General features: G+C 33.8%; 1 protein-coding gene across 7 annotated transcripts in view; it reads left to right on the top strand.

The window, feature by feature from the left end:
• Window positions 1-14,987, top strand: part of LOC144447822 (intermembrane lipid transfer protein VPS13A-like) — a 128,462-nt gene extending 113,475 nt beyond the window's left edge. For 3 of the 7 annotated variants that reach the window (XM_078137922.1, XM_078137920.1, XM_078137927.1), the window contains 6 exons: window positions 1,608-1,817; window positions 2,208-2,331; window positions 3,312-3,359; window positions 9,929-10,024; window positions 10,585-10,695; window positions 13,121-14,987. In XM_078137922.1, the coding sequence (XP_077994048.1) occupies window positions 1,608-1,817; window positions 2,208-2,331; window positions 3,312-3,359; window positions 9,929-10,024; window positions 10,585-10,695; window positions 13,121-13,168 (637 nt within the window). In that variant the 3' untranslated portion in view covers window positions 13,169-14,987. The remainder of the gene's footprint in view (window positions 1-1,607; window positions 1,818-2,207; window positions 2,332-3,311; window positions 3,360-9,928; window positions 10,025-10,584; window positions 10,696-13,120) is intronic. The other 4 variants (XM_078137921.1, XM_078137925.1, XM_078137923.1 and 1 more) reach the window with 3 other exon arrangements.
• The last annotated feature ends 624 nt before the right edge of the window (window positions 14,988-15,611 follow it).

Here is a 15,611-nt window from a genome sequence, read left to right as displayed (position 1 = left end):
TGCCTTTGATGGTATACACAGGTAATAACGTCATACTAGCAGTGCCTTTGATGGTATACACAGGTAATAACACCATACTAGTAATGCCTTTGATGGTATACACAGGTAATAACATCATACTAGCAGTGCCTTTGATGGTATACGCAGGTAATAACATCATACTAGTAATGCCTTTGATGGTATACACAGGTAATAACATCATACTAGTAATGCCTTTGATGGTATACGCAGGTAATAACACCATACTAGTAATGCCTTTGATGGTATACACAGGTAATAACATCATACTAGCAGTGCCTTTGATGGTATACGCAGGTAATAACATCATACTAGTAATGCCTTTGATGGTATACACAGGTAATAACATCATACTAGCAGTGCCTTTGATGGTATACGCAGGTAATAACACCATACTAGCAGTGCCTTTGATGGTATACACAGGTAATAACATCATACTAGCAGTGCCTTTGATGGTATACACAGGTAATAACGTCATACTAGTAATGCCTTTGATGGTATACACAGGTAATAACATCATACTAGTAATGCCTTTGATGGTATACGCAGGTAATAACACCATACTAGCAGTGCCTTTGATGGTATACGCAGGTAATAACATCATACTAGCAGTGCCTTTGATGGTATACGCAGGTAATAACATCATACTAGCAGTGCCTTTGATGGTATACGCAGGTAATAACATCATACTAGTAATGCCTTTGATGGTATACACAGGTAATAACATCATACTAGTAATGCCTTTGATGGTATACGCAGGTAATAACATCATACTAGCAGTGCCTTTGATGGTATACACAGGTAATAACATCATACTAGTAATGCCTTTGATGGTATACGCAGGTAATAACATCATACTAGCAGTGCCTTTGATGGTATACGCAGGTAATAACACCATACTAGCAGTGCCTTTGATGGTATACGCAGGTAATAACATCATACTAGCAATGCCATTGATGGTATACGCAGGTAATAACATCATACTAGCAGTGCCATTGATGGTATACGCAGGTAATAACACCATACTTGCTCAGAAGAACACCTTAAAGTTGTTACCATAATTCATATCATGATTTTCATACTATCTATGACAGTTTGGGTCAGCAATGCAAACCTATTCATTTAGATTTACAAAATCTTGTTTAAAATATTGTTTCTAGAAAGTATTTTGTTGAAATAAGTAGTACTGTCCAAGTAGAACCCTAATTGACAAACTGTATGATCCTCTCTTCTATATTCATCTCAGAGCTAAAACTTGTTACTGAGAGTTTCATGCTTCCTCAGCAATCATCAGTGACTGAAAAACGTTGAGATTGGCAAAGTCAATATGTACTGAAAAACGTTGAGATTGTCAAGGTTGATATGTACACGTAAACGTTTGTGTAATTGCATATGTAACAATATGGTCCAACTAAACTATTCCTTGTGGAGGTTATTTCTATAGTTGGTGAGGGAATATTTTATTATTTATTCATGCTGACATTTGGAGACTAATTCAGATCTTTTGTTTCTACCAAGTTTGTGTTATATGAAAACAACAAGATTATAAAGCTTCTTACTTTAAATCATCAACTGTCTTGTCAATATAGAGTTGCAGAAGTTGGTGAGGAAGTACGGCGACTACGTCCACCTAGATTGGTTCATGCCGACGGGATAGTGAGAGCCTATGTAAGGAAAGAAGCTGAAGGTTATGGTATCTTCATTGAGACAGAGAAAGGCAAATTCATTGATTCTGATAAATACTTTGCCCATGCTGTCATTACCAAGGATGCAAAGAATGTACTTGTTGTCACTGACAAGTAAGTAGATTTGAGAACGAGTTTTCACTCACCTGTGATTCATCAGAAAAATATTGCAAATTTTGAACTTCCACTTCCATAACTTCCACAATTTTATACCAACAGTGAAATAACATTACTTTGTCAGAAGTAGGCCTTACTATGTATGGCCTTGAACTTGTATCTTGAACTTGATCCAGAGACTTTTCTTTCATAGTGTCAAAACTAAAACTTCATCTTATTTTTAATTAGAAGGATGGAAATCAATAAATACTAATTAAATGGATTTCTGCTATTGTGTCGATGTTTAAATAAATCACTTCTCACTTCTTCTTACAATCTTTTTATGGTGAATTTGTACAGTTGATTTTTTTCTTATTGAAATGTCTCTTACAACATCTTATTCTACAGGAGAGTAATGTTCGTCAGTAAAGGTGATATACTAGGACATTGGAACTGTGAGTGGCAGTATACATATGGTATGCTCAAAGATCCTCCCCATCTCGCAGAGAAAGGAATTGTCTTCATGGTCAAGGTAAGATATATAGAACTAGGTGTTAAGTGAAATAGTATGTTTATTCCCCATTTGTATATCTCAATTGACAATGTATATGATTGTGTCATTCTATGTGAATCATTTTGAATATCTCATAAGAATATTTCGATAACAAGAGTTTTCTTTATTTTAGTAAATCAATAAGATAAACATCGAAAAAATATGAACAAATTTCAAATTAAAACTGTTACGTGTGCATTGAATTACTCTTGTCAGTAAAGTCACAGACTTGTTTCCAGCATGAGCAGTACAGTTGTAATGTCATCTTGCAGGAAGAGTGCAGCAGTACCAGTACTAGATGTAATAGCTTTGTATAATTTTTCTTTCTCTGCTTCATCTGTACTTCTACTGTTCTGACATGATGTGATGAAATTTTTCACCTCCCCTTCCCCTATTGCTTATATCATATGAGAAAAACTTACGGTAATATTTGATGTCATTTAGATTTATTTTCAAGGATCCGACCATTTGTATGAAAGAAATCATTTATAAGGACTGAGCAACTCGATTAAAAAAAGAAATGCAGCAATGTAGATGTTTTTTATCAGGTGCACGTTTGTAGAAATTAAAAATTCTATATGGACAAACATGTTTTAAACCATGCTGAAACTCAATCACCATTCAACCCCAGATGTCAGATAAGAAAGCTAGCTCTACTATACTTATTATGTCATACTTATGTGTAATGAATATTTTAAGCAACAGATAATAAAATGTCACTGTGTCACATGTATGTATGTGGCATCAAATTTGGTAATGTCTATCATCACATCAGTGCAGTAAGGTTGTATCTGCCTATACAATTGCATAGCAGATACGACCTTACTGCACTGATGTGACAACATTTGGTTATTGAAACACACCAAACTTGAAGGTGAAAGGTTTTATGTATTAGTTGTAAGCGATCTGCTGACAACACATTATGTCAGACAGTAACCTAAACCATATTTTATTGCAAGCCGGAAGCCCTCTTTTGCTTGGAAGCACAGAAATCTAAAAAGAAGAAAGTAAGTACAGAGTGCAACAAAATGACATGGAAATGTGAAATGGGATAAAACAAGCATGACCCATTCTTAGCTCTGTCCTTCTCTCACGTCATGATGGTAAAATCTGCTTGTCACTTGTGAAACATGTCTACCCTTCTCGGTATCTGTCACTTTCTGATGCATATACAAGTGATAACATCTTTTAAATGAATTAGAAATCTTGCTTGATAGAATCCTGTAAAGAAATATGAATCAATAATTATTGTGCATTCAGATCATAATAGTATCTTCAATATAAAACTCTTAAAAGTTTTGCTGTTCCTTTCTTCAAGAAAACTTATTCTCTGTTAAACTTAAACAGAAAAAATGAGAGGCCAGCATGCAATATTTTTGAAAAAAGAAAAAAATGATTGCAACAAATATTTTTAAATGAACTCTAAACATTGTCACAGTGCTACTCCATGAGGAATTGGGAGATTGATGATTTCTTTGAAAACAGATGTGAAGAACCAATTGCAAACTCTGTAATGATTTTAACTGGACCAATCGTCCTTTGATTTTATATGTCCTTGATCACCATTATTTTAGTCATGACAAGGATTCTATCAAAAAAGACTTTTTGATAGATTTTGGCTGTACTATACGCTAACATACTCTATATTTTACACTGTTCTGAATACATTACTAACATACATATATAAGAACGCCCATAGTATGAGTTGATTGTTGGTGATCCTGTGTTTTATACCCTGGAATCAGATCTCTTCATATTGATTCATTATCTGGAACAGAGGATTTGTCCATGCGAAATCCAGACACACTTGGTTTGGGATAAAGCATGTGGTAGCACTGCCACTATTCAGTTTGAGAAAGAAAGAATTTCACATGACTGCATGCATGTACTTGTCAATGACTTCATTGCACATATATGGAGTCAGTGCATTTGTGATGGGTTTAGAAGTGTAAGCAATAAGCTATGTCATCTACCAGTTGGTTTAGTCAGTTTATTATTATGGTATAGTCGTGTGTGATTATATCCACAGAGTTCTACTCACTCTGTCAGCGTGATCTTAGCAGTTGAACCAATAGGGTGCCACTATGTTGTATTGTGTAAAGAATGTACATTACATTTGGATTACAACGAGCAACACTGAAGTAAAGCACTTTCTCTATATGCTACATTCATTTATAGCAGTCATATGTAAAGTGTAAAAGTATACTGTTTCAATTGCTTTATTTACAAGCCTAGCATGTGGCCTTTCTAATGTGGTCAATTAGCAAATGAAACAGTATACTTTTATACTTGATATGGATGCTATAAACAATTGTGGTACATACAGAAAATGCTTTACTTTGATGTTATGTGTTATACTATATTACATATCATAGTTACTTTATGTGCACACAGTTAATAATAAATAAAATAATAGGAGTTATTTTAAGGAACATGATAAAATGTAATCCATTGAAGTATGTAGAGATATGAAAGTTGTAGAAGCACTTTTGCTTCTTATTTTTCATCATTACCAAAAGCTGTCAAATATACATTGGATTTCTAAGGATGTGTAATGGTTACAATCATAAAAAAAGGCATGAAAATTTATGCTCTCCCTCAGGTTACCTTTCAGATACTTGTATAGGGATATGTAAAACTTGTCATATGTTTTTAAAGTTTCTTGATGCATGTGAAATATTAAAAATGAACAACTGTGATGATAAAGGTCAATGCACCCATCGTGGACCTATACTATTAGTACTTACTACATCTGTATGCTAAAATTATAATTTCAATGGATAATGCAAGTTAAGGTAGGAGGTGTCAAATTCGAATTACGTCAACGACGCAACTTTTGGCGCAGACTGAAACTCGCGCTCTTGTCAACATTCGAACGCGAAAAAAACCCGGAAGTGAAGTGAAGTGTTAAATGTTTTTCAAGCACTGTACGTACTCATGGAGATTTAGGGGGTGAACGGAAGGTAATCTCGTATAACTGAGTTTCAGAAGTCCTTGCGAAGAAAATTAGCTTTACTACCATGCATGACTTAAAGAGGAGCTGTTTTATAAATTTTAGACTTGATGAAATGTATCATCAACCACACTCCCTACGCTATATTGCCGGTCTGGAAACGTGGCCCACACACCATTCACACCTTTCATCTCTACAGAGTAAGTTATACTGTCATGAATATAATTTTAATAATGGTGACAGGTTTTGCCAGTGTGTGTTTTTTGACGTGAGAAGGTGACATATTGATCACTATAAAATTATCTTCGCATTTTAAAATTTTCCGCACTACACGTACGTAGACACAACAATAGCGAAAAAATTGCAACAAAAACATTATTCAAATGTACGTAAACAATCAACTCTCAGGTACCATAGAAGCAAAACATAAAATCATCGGACTACGCAAAGTTTTTCAAAAACTTCCCTAGCACACTGAAGTTGTGTTGCGAAGCAAATTTGCAAATTTTATTAGTTGAAACATCATTTAGCATTTTATATGTTTTCCGTCGCTACTTTCTTAGTAATCAGTGGTCACGTCGCGTAGCGTCGGTGATCGAGAAACTTCAGTCCCTGAACTCCAGTAAAATCGATCATGCAACCACGAAGACATCGTCATTTACCGGCCTTAAAAACACCATATAACAAATTGATAACAGTACTCTTTTGTAAAAGGCTTCCAAAACTTATTCTGTTGTCGGTATTCTGCTCTCCCACGATGGTGTGCACTTGTTTGGTTTCGCTAGGGGTCTAGTAGTCCTGCTTGCATACGGCATAAGTCGTCCCTTCCAAGCGTGCACAGTCTGCAAGCAGGACTAGAGTTTCCGACACATGTATTCATTCCCGATAGAACCCCCAGACATTATACATCCCTGTACCAGTATAATAACGTCCTGCCAATGAGTTTTAATGAATATAGTTTGTTTTTCCGATGTATTCAACCAAAAATAGATTTATTTTTTATGTCTCGCCAACTATACTGGTAGTCACACTGACTCGCGTGAGTCGAGTGTTTATAGTAAAGCATACAGTTCAAATTGCAACAAATTATACAAATTGTACTATAAAAACTATTTACATTGTCTCCCATAAAGAAGTATCCATGGTAACATTACTGTAAAGTTTCAATGAGGGGTTCTACATGTATTTTTGTACCCAAAATCAATAAATACATCTAGTAGCGTACATTGTAGCTTTTGGTTCCCCACATATGCAGAGCTAGAGGTACATATACTGGATGCCGAGTTCAGGGCATCAACAGCTAATGATAGTATTATTTATAGTTCAATTTGATGAGTTACTTCCTATTTTTCATAGTGACCACACTCCGCAATAAACACTAGCAATTTCATTATATGAAATCAACATTTAACTATTTCAACAATGGAGATATAAGGTGCGAGATCAATATATATTTCAATGTAGGATAGAAATCTAAATTCTTTTACTTTTGGGGTGTTTTTAGCTGTCTAGCTCGCTCTCATCCTACAGAAACGATTTTACTTTTAATGGGTCTGTTTGTATCCCTAAACATGCAATAATTTCTTTTAAAAAATTTCCCCAAATTGAGAAATGGACACTGTAGAACAGCACTAAAATAAAGTGTCAACAAAAGAACTGTTTTCCTAATTAAATACTGGCTTTGTATTCATAGCATTACTACATACTGATTTGATTGGATATCCATTTTCAATTTTGGCCATTTAAGTTGGGGGGGGGGGGGGTAACTAAAAGTTTTTAGCTGTTTATCCTACACTGAACTATTGACCTAGCCCCTAATGTGTTGATTTATCATACATAATTATGTACTGACAAACATCCCTTGGTGCCTATGTGTCCCAATAGTTTGCATTTTAATGTGAATTTTGTCCAAAAATATTGAAATTTGGATGGGGTGGTGGTGGGGGGTGGAGGTTATAATTTTGAATGTTATGACCACTTTGGCTTTTGGAGAAATAAATAAACTCTGCACATGAATAGTTCAGTTGATTTATCATACATATGTACTGATAGAAATATACCTTGCTGCCTGTGTGTTACAATATTGTATAATTTCATGTGATTTTTGTCCAAAATGTTGAAATTTTGAAGGGGTGGGGGGTTACAATTGTGAATATTATGAGCACTTTGGCGTTTGGAGAAAGAAATAAACTCCATATATGATTAGTTCAGTTCATTTAGCATACATATGAACTGATAGATATATCCCTTGGTGCCTGTGTGTTCCAATATTGTACAATTTCATGTGATTTTTGTTCCAAAATGTTAAATTTTTGATGGGGTTGGGGGTCACATTTTTTACTGGCATTTTCAAGTTAGCATACACACAATGATTTGTGTTGCCTATTTATGAAGGGGCATTGGTAAATTATACATAGGTGCAAAGATAAACAAGCTCATTTTAATTTTTGTCAAAATTCAACAAAATTTCATAAGATATTTCTGTCGAAAATGTCAAAATTTAGATGGGGTGTGGGGTGACAATTTCAGTTCTAGAATTTAAACGGACGTGGTGACCCCATATGTTCTTGCCATTGATAAGTAGCTGGAATAATACAATGTACACATACAGCTTATACAAAAAATCTATCACGGACTTTTATCTTTTTTTGCTATTTTCTTATGTTTTTCTTTAAAAATAGTAAACCAGCTGGGGATAAAATAACATAATATTTTATGAAATAATGAATATAAATTCAAAAAAACATGTCTGAACCTACTATACATTGCACTTTAATACATAAGGTCGTTTGGTGTTCTGGGGATAATCTTTAACTGTCAAAAATCATGTTGTAGTTAATTGTTGTAAATCTACTTATTTTGACCAAAAAATATATATGTACATACAAGAAACGGTCGTTATCCTGAAAACAAAGGTGGTGACATAGTATTTTCTCTGCATTTTTTACATATTCAGATAACAATGTTTAAGTATGCAAAGTATAAGAAAAATCTATCGACTTTTTTGAATTTGACACCTCCCCCCTTAACACCTGTCAAGAATGTTGTCAGCATAAACCCATACACCATTTTCATATTTGATATTGCTCGACCAAAGTACAGACCATTCATTTTGAATGATTTGCATGTACGTTCACATGATTCTGAGCATCTTGTTCATTAGATATGTACCTGCTTCTTTGTGTTATCTTCATGCAATGCATGTTCAGGGTCGAGTACACATTTGGATATTGAGGATCCTGCCCATACTATATTGTGTGAGAAGGAGACGCTTATATTCAAACAAGCTAAAGGATAATAACTGTTCATGAGCATCTATTGTTACTCAATGCTAATAATTATTTTCAACAAATTCTATTGAAAAAAATACAATCATGAATGAGTATAATCAGGATACATTCTCTACCCTCAGACTGAAAAATTTGGTGTTGTTACAACCAACCAATTAAGCAAGAGCACCATTTTGTCTAGCATACACTTTACTCAACATTTTAAGAACTAAACCTTTTTCTTTGAAATGCTCAGTGAGAGCCTTGGTTCCAGTTTTGTGAGTCTGTAGTAATTGCAAGAGTTTAACTGCAACATTGTTTCACTAAAGTGACAGTCAATCAAGGTTAATACTAGATACAACACTTATAATAGCAGAAACAGATGGTATTACCCCAGATAACAAACACATTGTCAGAGACATTATTCAAAAGAATATCTCAAATAAATCAAATCTACGATAGTTACATTGTAGCTTTCTACAAATGTAACTATTTTTGCTACATATTATATATTTCCAATGATGCTAAGTGACATTGTCAAAAATAAATAAATTGACAGCTGGTTCAATTATAAAGATGTTGCATAGACTGTGATATAGACACAGCAGTGATCTTTGCTGTAATGTTCCTTTTTAATTACACAGTAATGTAAAGTGGATGATGTAACATGAACACCAACAGCAACAAATAATCCGGTCTCATGTACCCTAAAGATGTTATGAATATTTGATTACTTCTCATGCATATTGAAGTAGAGTTAGGGTAATAATTAAAATAAATTTGCACTGCTTAACTCAAAATTCTTTATTTACGCAGAAATGAAAATGTATACATTGTCGGCAGTCAGACAGTAGTGTTTCAAATTAAATATATTCTGACGTCATTGAGTACAAATGACCAGAGTGTTCAAAATATGATTTCAACCCATGTCAAGTTATCAAATTAGAAGTGTTGTCTCAATGCACAATAGAATTTTAAAATCAGCTATGGCATTTTGGGCCAAAATTATGTCTTTTTTGGGGAAGTAAGCACATTGCCCCAATTATATAAATAAGATGACAAGTTGAAACCAATAAATCTGTCATATTGTATTACTGGGTGTATAGGAGCAATTCCAGTGTGTCTTGAGATTAAAAAAAAAAAAAAGTAAAGAAAATTATGTAAAAGAAGACATTAACTTAAAAAAGAAATTAAAGTCCTTGAAATGTTATGCAGAACAACATTTTCTTTTGTCAGTGTAACAACATACATTTGCAGATATGAAAACTTTCCAGTTCATTTTCCACTAAATTGCAAGGTTACATGTATCGGCTGATCAGATGTGATATTGTATGATGTCTTTATTTTTTCATAGGAAGAGGGAAAGAAGAAGAAAGGATTTGCAGGATTATTTAGTGGTAGCAGTTCATCTGGCAAACTTGTTCCTATGAGTGACACAAAATCAGCACAGGTATTGTAATAAGGGGATATTGGTGGTGGTGCGGTGTTTCCCTATCTCACACATACCTTACCATTTGGGAGTAAGGGCGGACAATTGAATACTGAATCTTTGTTTATTTCGAAACATCAAATGATACAAGTTTAATTACATTCAGCATAATCAAACAAAAAGCATGTGACAGTGAGAAATTAGCTTGTACCCTATTGTAGTTTTGGGTGAGATCTAAATTACTGGTATGCATGAAACCTTTTAGTTCTGAAATAGTAGACAAAAATATGAGTCTTCAAATCCTACCCCCAGCTGGTATGATATGGTTTTAAGTCTTAATATCCTACCCCCAGCTGGTTTGATAAAGTTTTGATTCTTCATATCCTATCCCCAACTGGTATGGTATGGTTTTTGGTAAATGTGAATTTTCTGTTACTGTTTTCTTTGACTTCAGGGTTCTTTCCTAACAACAACTGTGTAAACTTCTATTGCTTCATCTTCATTCCTCTGTCTATCCTTTTATCTGTGTATTTTCTCTTTTCTTGTCGATTTATTGTCATGCTGTCTTGTGCTCACTTAAGGCTGAGTCCCCCCAAAAGAAGAAAAAGAAGAGAAAATTTACGTCTTTCTTTAGCAAAGGATCTCCCCGTAATAAAGTGATCCTGCCTCTCGATGATAGGAAGGAAGCCCAGGTACTGTCCTGAAAGTTGTTCTGTCTCAATCTTACCACCCGTTTCTTCCAACGCTTATCCTAAAAATACTCTAACCAAGTGCATTTTAGTTTATGGAATATCTGAGGCAAAAAAATTAGAAAGTATACCATAAATAATGATCATGGGTTTATGTCACAGGCTTCAAACAAAATTACAGCTAAAATGATGTTGCTTTGGTGTTTCACCTCTCCTATTTATTACAAACATGATATTTTTACACACCCTCAGACAACTTCTAATGCAAAAGAAACAATTGCACAGTGGAGATGTAGAAGTTGTCAAGTTGAAATATTGATTATCAGTTAGAAAATAAACAATTGCAGCCATTAAAATCACAAAGTCTATGTGTAATGTTTTCATTAGAAGCCTGTTTTACTGCATTGTGAAAGAATAGCAATGCTTATCAGTGTTCAATGTGATTGGGCAAAGGATCCTGCTGTGTTTATTGTGTCTCTGTTATTGTTTGTCTTGAGTTGAAATATGTCTAGGGCAATGTCAAAATCATAATGTCCCATGAGTGAAACACCAAGCATACATCATTTTAGCTATAATGTCCCATGAGTAAAACACCAAGCATACATCATTTTAGCTGTAATGTGCCATGAGTAAAACACCAAGCATACATCATTTTAGCTGTAATGTCCCATGAGTGAAACACCAAGCCTTCATCATTTTAGCTATACAATTGAGACAATGGTACAGCTGATCACAGTATTTGGCCCACAAATGCACAAAACTTCAAAATTTAAGATGGCTTTTTTAAGATATCTTTGAGATAACCAGAATGTAGCAGATTGCTATAACGCCAGTGTCATTTTCACATATTCCTATCAATGAAGCAATTACAGAACCCCGAGTACAAATTATTCAATATAAAATAGTAAGTAGAACTGACTGGTGCCAAAAGTTTCAGTGTTCATTTCTTAGATATGCCATGTGTCAATTATCCTGTCCACTGTCTAAATAAGGTATTCCAGTTATCATATTTCATGCTCACACATACTATGCAATTTTTATTTTGGCTAAATAGTTCAATATGCTAATATGTATTTATTGAAACAGCTACTTTAGTTTTATGATATTTTGCCTCAGATCGAAGTAGTTACTTGGTAGATACAAGCACTACAACTACTTTATATTTCATTATGATTAAAGCGGTCCCATCAGAATCGCAGCAATACAAATACTAAAGGCTTAAACAGTGTGATTAACTCTCAGATCCTGCCATTATAAAGTCACAGCCTGCAATTTCGCATGGACTATGTATTTAACTAAAGTGTGCAAAAATATTGAGTCCACAGAATGTGAACCGTGCATGAACAGTTGTGATGGCCAGCTGAGAATTAATCTATTGAGCACATCATCATCATCACCATCTTCATTATAATCTATACCATTGTATTAACCATAAAATTTTATCATTTCATTACTACCATCCTACCTAATATCTTCCCATGGTTTTTCCAACATTCTTTTTGTAGTAGGTGGTTGTGGACACAGAAAAGTCTAGAAAACATTTCCAGTGGTCCTTGTTTTCAAACATGTGTTGAGATATTCTGACAGTGTGTGTATGTGTGCGTGTGCATGCATGTGTGCGTGTCTGTGTATGTCTGTGAGGTAGGGAGAATGCATTATTAACATCAATATTACAAGGTTCAATCAATTGCAACCCCTTCTATTGAAGACATACAGTGCATCAAATATATTACAGAAAATAGCTAAGTGACAAATACAAGTATCATCAGCTTCATTTAAGTTATTTTTCAGTAACTCAAACCAAAACAACATGTTAACAGCCAGAGTATTGGTAATCAAGTCAGTTTATTTATTTCAGAATGTTTTGCAAACTTCCATACAATTACATAGTCAAAAATTAACTTTTCTGGAAGGTTATGTTTTTTAATTTGATTCCTGCTTGCTCTTAGTGACAGCGACAGTGAGAATGTAACAATTTCAAAATGAATTTGTAGGATTTAAAGTAATATTATTATTTGTAAGTCAGAGTTTTAAAATCATATGTCTGTAGTTTTTGAAAACAGTTTTGAAAAGAGTCATTCATTTCTTTCAATTGAATTCTAACAATTGGTCAAGAGAATTTCTATAGTGCCATACTCCAAAACATCAGCTAACACCTTTAGAAAGAACTTAAAAAGACATATCTATTCTTCAGAGCATTCTAACTGTACAACATCTCTGAACTCTACAGCATAGTGGAAACTGGCACTTTACAAATTCACTGATTGATTAATTGATTGATTGATTGCTTGATTGAAAACAATGTCCTATTCAAATGCAGACAAGAAAAGGGTTAATCCACACTGAATACGTTTTGAAAACGTATCTTAACACTGCAAATTAAAAATATTCATAACTCTCAATATTCTGTTTCTATTCTTTCTTTCAGTGGGTTGTTGGCAAGATGCACGAAGCAATGTCCAAAGCTCTCCACTGACATGGAACATTCAAGAGACAAGGAAAGAAGGAAGTTTAACATAAACAGCAAATCGCCATAATTGCACACAATGAGGCTAATACTATGTAGTATAAACGATTTCACTACTACAGGGTATCTAAGTTACTATCTGCATTTATATTTCTAAGATATCTGAAATTATGTATCACATCGCTGTTTTGATATGTTGCTTAATTTTGACACTTTCATGTTAAAAACAGAACACTTCCATGCTTTCTTTCTGTCAAGTGAAATATGTTTCATTTGTTAGGTAATTTCTAGTCATATATGCTAAATACTTATTTTCGCTTATTTCACTGGAAAACAAAAGACACAAAATGAAGTCGGGACTAAACTGTCTTCTTGTTCACTGATAAACACAACGTACCAGTCAGTCTGGCAATTAATAAAAATTAGTCTTTGAGAAATAGCTGAAGGCTGTAAAATCCCAAAATTTTCTAGTAGCAAAAAATTCCAGGTTTATAGTATATATTCTTAGACTAGTATTTGGGAAATGTCAGGATTTGTGTTAGCTATAGCATTGTATTCTTTTAACAATCATGTAACAACTAATGTGTGTTTAAACCAAATATACAGAACTGATGTTTTAATTAAGACCAAGCTAGCACATTTATGTTTAACATTTTTTGCTGAATTAGCTTGTAAGAATATTTTTTTCTTAAAATTTTGCACTTTATATATATTTTGTGTGTGAAACACTCATGGGGTTGAATTATTTTATTTGCTGTACTAGCGTTAAAGAATTGATAAATTCGTCTTTCTTAACTAGTGAACGGTTGCTTCAAGGAAAATTGAAATTAATGTCTAATTTAATGTCTAATGGTTGCCAAAGTTATGATACCCTCGCCTTAAAATAAAAGATATCATTGTAAATTTTCTAACCTGTATTCATAGTGTATGTACTACCCATTTCAAGGTAGTGTTCACTGGCTCTGTTTGGTACAACTACACACAAACCAATAACAGAAAACACACTTTCAGATAGCAATTTCATGCTACATTTTGTTTACATGAAATAAATTGCAACAAAACACAGACACACAGGTGCCAATGTTTTGATGTATGCATTTGACATCTGCATGGTGGCTAGTTTGTTCATTTCATTAAGACAAAGCATTGCATGAAAACTATTCATTCAATCTAGCAATCTTCATGTGTAGAATGTGTAGTTTTTTATTGAATTCTGCATGGTCCATCAAATGGCAGTGAACATGAACCTGAAGTAGGCAGTAGTTGGCTGTATTGAAGGAAACTCCATGAATGCAGCAACGAGATAATAATCAAAATGTATGATAGGTTAAATGTGCTTGCCAATATTTTTTTTATACAGTACTGGATGGGTGAATAAGCTACTTGAAATATTCTTAAATACAAGCAGTAGAACTGTTGAAATTTGACAAACTGGAGGCTTAGAATTGTATATGTTATTGTTTAACATTATGAGTAGTGTAAAAGGACTAGAAATGGGTGAAAATCACTGATTGTTTAGTGCTTAAAGTTATTTTAATCTGGAAGTACAGGAATTGAATAATGTCTGTAGTATAGAAGGCGATAGGAATGGTGAATAATGAGTACATTGGCATTATTGAGGTATGTATTTACTGTCATAAAACTGATTTTCAAAGTGGTGCAGTGATCCATCAGAGCTTGGTGTATCAGTCATAGGCAAGTAATGTATGATAAATTGTGCAATGAAACTTGTACTATACATCCATCGATAGCAAAGTTATCACTACAATTTGGACCTTCAAGTAGAGTTCACAAAGTGTACACAATTAGACAATAAAGTAGTGTAACAGCTTTACATTATAATTGTCCGTTGTCAAATTTATGTGTGGTGTGGAAAAATTATCTGTGATAATCCTTGGTGTGGTTGTTTGTGTGGTTGTGTGTATGATAAATCAGTTATAAAGATGAGATGATGATTTTTGGAGTGTTTTCTTTTATCCACATCAGACAAGAACTTGTAGAAAGTAAGTGATGCAGTTTTGTGTGTGTGTGTGTGTGTGTGTGTGTGTAAGACAAATCAGTTACATAAAGTTGAAATTATTTTTGGAGTGTTTTCTTGTGTAGTAGAAAGTGAGTTATGAGGTGTGTGTGTGTATGATATAAATCAAATATATAAGTAGTCTCGCTGCCAGACTCGTGACTATCGTCCCTAATCTGTTTATGGATATGTATGCCGAGCGGCGCTACATAAACAGATTAGGGACGATAGTCACGAGTCTGGCAGCGAGACTAATATATATGGTACTTGTTAACATCTAATGGGCCGAAAAGAAAACGCAACTATTAAAAAAGCACTCAAGCATTTGTAGTTTTTTTTAAAGGAAGTTTGTAAACACCTCAGATTGAAAATATTTGAATATAATTGTCTAAATTTTTATGGTTAAAAGATATTTTTTTTGTGTGAAAGATCTCA

The sequence above is a fragment of the Glandiceps talaboti genome, chromosome 16 (genome assembly GCF_964340395.1).
Source record: "Glandiceps talaboti chromosome 16, keGlaTala1.1, whole genome shotgun sequence".
NCBI classification, from domain to species: Eukaryota; Metazoa; Hemichordata; class Enteropneusta; family Spengelidae; genus Glandiceps; species Glandiceps talaboti.
Note: the sequence above shows the minus strand (reverse complement) of the source record. Positions and strands in the feature narration are given on the sequence as shown.